The sequence below is a fragment of the Synchiropus splendidus genome, chromosome 19, assembly GCF_027744825.2.
Source record: "Synchiropus splendidus isolate RoL2022-P1 chromosome 19, RoL_Sspl_1.0, whole genome shotgun sequence".
Lineage (NCBI taxonomy): Eukaryota > Metazoa > Chordata > Actinopteri > Syngnathiformes > Callionymidae > Synchiropus > Synchiropus splendidus.
The window spans coordinates 8,129,001-8,135,000 of NC_071352.1; the positions used below are offsets into that span (position 1 = coordinate 8,129,001).

Sequence of the window (6,000 nt, forward strand, 5' to 3'; positions counted from 1 at the left end):
CAAAATGTATCGCTGCTCCTCCTTGTGGATGAATGAGGCATTGCAGCTCAGGCTCTCTCAAGGGGATTCCCAGTCAGAAAGATGGCGGAGTACAGTTGTTTGTCAAGCTACTTGATACAGCTACCGACAAAGAACTATCTGCAAAAACTGAAACTGAAAAAGGGAGCACTCAGTGAGCGGTACAGGATGCAGTAGAACTTGAATAAAACGGTTAGAACACTGGTTTTATTTGGCGCTTAAAATCTGATCTTGGAATGAACTTTCACGTTCATCTAAATGGCGCTAAAAGCCGCTTCCGTCGGCAAGATGTGCTTGAACGTTTTCTGGCGACTGAGCTGATCTGATTCAAGTTTTTGCATCATTGCATTGTTCCAAATATCAAGGGAGGGTTTGTTGAGCAACTAGCCTGGATACTTGTGATGACCAATGACTGGTAGCTAGGGAACAAGCGGAGGAATAGGTGGAGTACCAGGTGCACACCTGTGGAAAGTTACAGCGCTGTGAGCCTCAGCCTCAGAACATAGCTGGCTACAACTAGACAGATCCATCGACAACACCATGGATACTGAAGCAGAAACACCCAGATGGCTCTGGTTGAAGTGGCAACAGCAGTGGAGGCAGCAGATTGCCACTTGGCCACTGGGGGGTGTGATCAGTTCAGCTGCCTGTCGGGAAACACCCAGTGATTCCAGGCTGGTGACGGTTCCAAGCTTTGATATTTAACAGATGTAATGTGGATCGCATGATGGAGATCGCTATAAAAATGTTAAGCCGGCTATTAACATTCAGTTTCCTGCGGAATTTCCAGCTTCTGTTTTCCCCTTTGCGTGCGTTTAGATTTAGTGGGTCACGCTTTACAATATCCTTCCCAAATCCCCTGCACAGTTTGTTATACAGTCTACGTTCCCAGGAGTATTCATTAGAAAATTGGGGGTTTTTTTTTAATGTTCACTTTTCTCTTCCAAATAGTTTGAAGGCAGCATCTCGGCGGCCGTGAGCAATTTGATCGATCCGCCCGATGTAGTTTCTTTTGATGCATTTTAATAGTCGACCTTCACCCCTCTCCACTCATTTCTTTCTTCAGCAGGCTATTCAGAGCAACACGCTGTGTTGGAAAGGCAACTTCATTTTGTAATTATCAGTGGGAAATTTTGTATAATTTCCTTGATGAAACATCGCGGCGGCAAATTGCGAGCTGCTAGTTAATACAATCATAAATGAATGTATCATCTCCCCAGATCTGCTCTAAGTTCAGATTGGATTTTATTAATAACATTCGAAGCACCTTGGCTCTGTCAGTCACCTTAGTGGAGCAATTGAAACGTAATGAAAGAAAACTCCACGAGCCTTTCTCATTCATGTCTGACTTCTCCTTTGTTTTCAAGCGCTGAAGCAGAAAGCGGCTCAAAGACGCTGTTATGGGGTTCACCTGGAAGTTGCCCCAGGCTACTTCTCTCACACCCCGTTTGATTGGCACGTTCCTTCCACGCTGCTGAACGGAGATACGATTAAAAAGCCCGGCGTCTCACAGACCTGAACTAGAGGAAGGACTGGAATGTCTCGTGGCTCTGCTTCTGTTCCCTTATTCTTCTCTTTCGTCTTTATTAATCCCTCCGTCTCCCTTGCCTCTGCGTCAGTACCAACAGTGCCGCCTGGAAATGTGAAAGCTGAACCTGTCAACTCCACCACAGTGCGCTACACATGGAGCGCCCCCAGCCCCCAGTTCATCAATGGCATCAACCAGGGGTACAAGGTGAGAAGCTCGGGCTGAAAAACGGTGCCCTCTAGTTGTCAGAAGTGACGGAGCGGCTGTCGTCCTTTCAGAAAGTCATTCTATTACCTACGGATTGTGTTGTCCTTCATGCTCTACTTGGAAAGTTTTGCCTGATTCATCCACAGAGGTCCAAACTTCTCGACACTGCTGTGACGCCTCACATAGATTCTAGTTATAGATAGCAATGTTACTTGAAAGCAATTCCATTCCCTGAAGGGTCACATGATGTGCTGAGTCTAGTTTTGCTGTCAAGCTTAAACACAGTACTGGAAAAAATGGATGTAAAAAATCACATAGATTTGAGTTCAGTATTATAAAATAGAAATGTTTAATGGGACATTATATGCTAAAAATATGCGATGTAATTATACATTTTATACACAGTTTATTGTGTGATTCTCTAAATAATGAACCTTTTTAAATGAAACTATGGGCAAAACATTATGATATAAATTATTGAAAAATAATTCATCTTTTTGTGGGACACAAATACACTCAAGTCGGGCAACATCCATTGGAAATATACAATGTAACTAGCAAATAAAGATGGCAAAAAATAAAAATAAAAAATATTTTTTTAACTATTAACAATTTAATAATTAAAATTAAAAAAGTATGACTGCTTGAGAAATAATAAATGATAAAATATGTACAATATATTAAGTAGTTTAGCTGAAGAGGGCACCATAAACAGAAGGGCCGCATGTGGTCCCCGGGCCTTACTTTGACCACCTTTGATCTAAAATTACAATTATGTTGTTAATATTCCAACTACCATTATGAACACTGAAAAGAGCGGTTGGTTCTCTTTTCCTTTGTGATTGACATGTACAGCCATGTGGAGCTGCCATTAAAAGATATAGATGAATTTCATGAAACTCTCATGTCAAGTATCGCGTCATTACATATGAACGTTCCATGACTCCAAAAATAAATGCCGACATGTGAGGGATGAAAATAAAGATGAAAATTTTGTGATGGCATATTTGAAGGATGAAAAAGAAAACAATAAATAAAAGTGCAAAAAAAAAAAATTATATATATATATATATATATATCTGAACTTTTCAATTCTCATGTATAAATGATAAATACATAAATAAACAGGTGTTTCCCTTTAATGACATCATAGTTTTGCCAGAGAAGAGTGTGATATTGTCAGGTTTAAATCATTATTTACGCTCCAGTGAAGTGACCTGTGTGTTGAGTTGTGTTAATGCTGTGCACGGTCCACACTTACTTTGATTTTCCAGCAGTCTCACCTTAATCGACTTTTACGGCAAATGTAATTGGCCAGGGAAATATAGGGGCTTCTCATGATGCGATGTAACTTGAGGTTTCATCGTGTTGTCTCCTGGCTTTCAGCTGCTGGCGTGGGAGCCCACTCATGCAAGTGAAGTCACCACCGTCATGGTGCGGCCCAACTTCCAGGACAGCGTTCACGTGGGCTACATCTCCGGCCTGAAAAAGTTCACCGACTACTACACGTCGGTGTTGTGCTTCACCACCCCCGGAGACGGGCCGCGCAGCCCGCCCCAGCGTTTACGCACCCATGAGGACAGTAAGTGTCTCCGTCCAGGATATGATGTCGTATCTCTGGGTAATTACATGTCACTTTATTGTTCTGCCCGCTCGCCGCGCCTTGTTTATCACTTTTACAGCCCCCGGTGCGGTGGGACACCTCAGTTTCACTGACATCTTGGACACCTCGCTGAAAGTCAGCTGGAAGGAGCCGCAGGAGAAAAACGGTCTTCTGACAGGTGATTTTTTTACAGCTGATGCGAGCATTACTCCTGGTTGCATTAACTGGGAGCGACGTGTAACACTGGGCTATTTGGAACGTGTCACCTCTCTCAGGCTACCGTATTTCATGGGAGGAATTTAACAGGACCAATACTCGGGTGACCCATTATTTGCCCAACTTGACCCAGGAGTACAAGGTGACGGGGCTCACCGCGCTCACAACTTACACCATACAGGTGGCGGCCATGACATCGAAAGGCCAGGGTCAACTCTCGTCCTCCACCATCTCCTCCGGGGTCCCACCAGGTGAGGCTCAGTATGGGCTGGTTTTCTTTACCTTTGTGTTTGACATGTACAGCCATGCAGAGCTGCCATTGAAAAAATATAGACGAAAATCATGAAAATTACCTGATACTTCAGTATTATGTAATAACATGAGTTATTACTCGCTGCGTTATAACGGTATTACATAGTACTGAAGTATCGCGTCAATACATATAAAAGTTTCATGACTACAAAAATTAATGTTGACATGAGCGATGAAAATAAAGATAAAAATGTTGCAATGTGTGTATATATATATATATATAAATATATATATATATATATATTTATACTGCTCAAAAAAGTAAAGAGAACACTAAAGTATAATGTAGATCTGAATTAATGAAATATTGTGTGTGTATATATATATATATATATATATATATATATTTGGTCGGCTATTGGATGCAGTACTAGTAATAAATTCTTATTTTAAATTCAGATTATGAAAGACTTGTTTTACAAATGTTGAACTCCATTTCTAATGATGGATAATCCAAACCATCTTTCCAAATTAAAAATAATAAAAATAATAATTTAAAAATATGAATTTTGAAAACAAGTTTGCAGTATTTGGCAGCGCAGAGGGATTTTTTTCTACAGCCTTGAAGCAAAGAGTGTGTTCTTCAAATGCATGTGTGGGATTTCTCTAAGCACTCAGGTTTCCTCCCACAGTCTTTAAACGTGCCAGAGTTTTCTACTCGTGTTGCCCTACAGTGTGTCGCCTCTGGAAGCCTGAATAAAGTTTGAAAATCTGTATGAAAATAGAGTCACGGTCTCTGACTTTGAAAGAAAAAGTCGCAGATGTTGTACTAAGACATAACCTCATTTGTAGCAGTGAATAGCTTTGTACAATGTGGAATTTTGAAACTAAAATATTGAACGGTTCTGAAACGTTTGGTGAAGATGATGAAAGGCTCCTGTCCACAAGCGAAGTTGAACATTTCTCAGCCGAGACAGGGAAGTAGTGGAGGAAAAAAAAAAAAACACAACTATAATTATCACAAGCCTCATCTCTGGGGTCATTATCCGAATCAGTTCTTTCAAGACCGGAGCTCTACAGAGCCTCGCTGGCAACTCGGCCTCCTTGAACCTCATTAAATCCATTTCTCTCTATTTGGGTCATGTTTGGGCTGCAGCGCTGCGCCCTCAGTCTCACGGCTGGTCGCTGAACTGCGTCTGACTCATCACATTTCTCCTCGGCTCCTTCCATATTCAGACGCCATCTCCTTCATGTCCGTCTAATCATTGTGGTGCGTACGTCTTTCGCAGAGCTGCCGGGTCCACCGACCAATTTAGCCATCTCCAACATCGGCCCGCGCTCGGTTAATCTGCAGTTCAAACCTGGTTACGACGGCAAGACTTCCATTTCCCGGTGGCTGGTGGAAGCTCAGGTACCAGTGTGCGACGTCTCCTTGCTTTTCCATGAAGTGCTGATGTCGTCTTTGTGACCTGCAGATCGGTATAATAGGTGAAAATGAAGAGTGGCTGACGGTTCATCAGCTGGCTAATGAACCAGACGTGAGATCAATCGAGGTTCTGGACCTGAATCCCTACACTTTTTACAGGTGAGCACACTCTCCCAAACTCCATTAACCCACCGGTCCTCCTGCGATTCATCATATTTACATCATAAATATCACCAGTGTGTCCATTGACACTGGAATAATGACTTTACATTCGGCATTTTTCAAGTTTGGAAACAGTGGCACTGAGGAAAAGACAGGAGGCAGAGCTGGAGGTAGCAGAGATGAAGATGCTGAGGTTCTTTCTGGGAGTGAGCAGCATGGATAGGATCAGGAAGCAGTAGATCAGAGGGACAGCACATGTCAGGTGTTTAGGAGACCAAGTCAGAGAGGAAGATGTTGAGGTTGGAACTGCCAGGCAGAAGGTGGAGAGGAAGACCAAGGGGGAGATTTATGGAGGTGGTAAAGGAGGACTGTAGGTTTGAGAGAAGAGGAAGCAGAGGACAGAGTGAGATGGAGGAAGATGATCCACTGTGGCCCAGAAGAAGGTGGAGGAGAAGAAGAAGAAGGAGGAGAAGGAGAAGAAGGAGGAGAAAGAGGAGAAGAAGAAGATGTTGAGGTTGGAACTGCCAGGCAGAAGGTGGAGAGGAAGGCCAAAGAGGAGATTGATGGAGGTGGTGAAGGAGGGCATGA

General features: G+C 42.8%; 1 protein-coding gene across 5 annotated transcripts in view; it reads left to right on the plus strand.

Moving 5' to 3' along the window:
* Positions 1 to 6,000, plus strand: part of sdk2a (sidekick cell adhesion molecule 2a) — a 160,963-nt gene that overhangs the window by 121,785 nt on the left and 33,178 nt on the right. For all 5 annotated transcript variants that reach the window (XM_053851942.1, XM_053851941.1, XM_053851944.1 and 2 more), the window contains exons 18-23: positions 1,638 to 1,753; positions 3,140 to 3,335; positions 3,436 to 3,534; positions 3,632 to 3,823; positions 5,114 to 5,235; positions 5,300 to 5,409. In XM_053851942.1, coding sequence (XP_053707917.1) covers positions 1,638 to 1,753; positions 3,140 to 3,335; positions 3,436 to 3,534; positions 3,632 to 3,823; positions 5,114 to 5,235; positions 5,300 to 5,409 — 835 coding nt within the window. The remainder of the gene's footprint in view (positions 1 to 1,637; positions 1,754 to 3,139; positions 3,336 to 3,435; positions 3,535 to 3,631; positions 3,824 to 5,113; positions 5,236 to 5,299; positions 5,410 to 6,000) is intronic.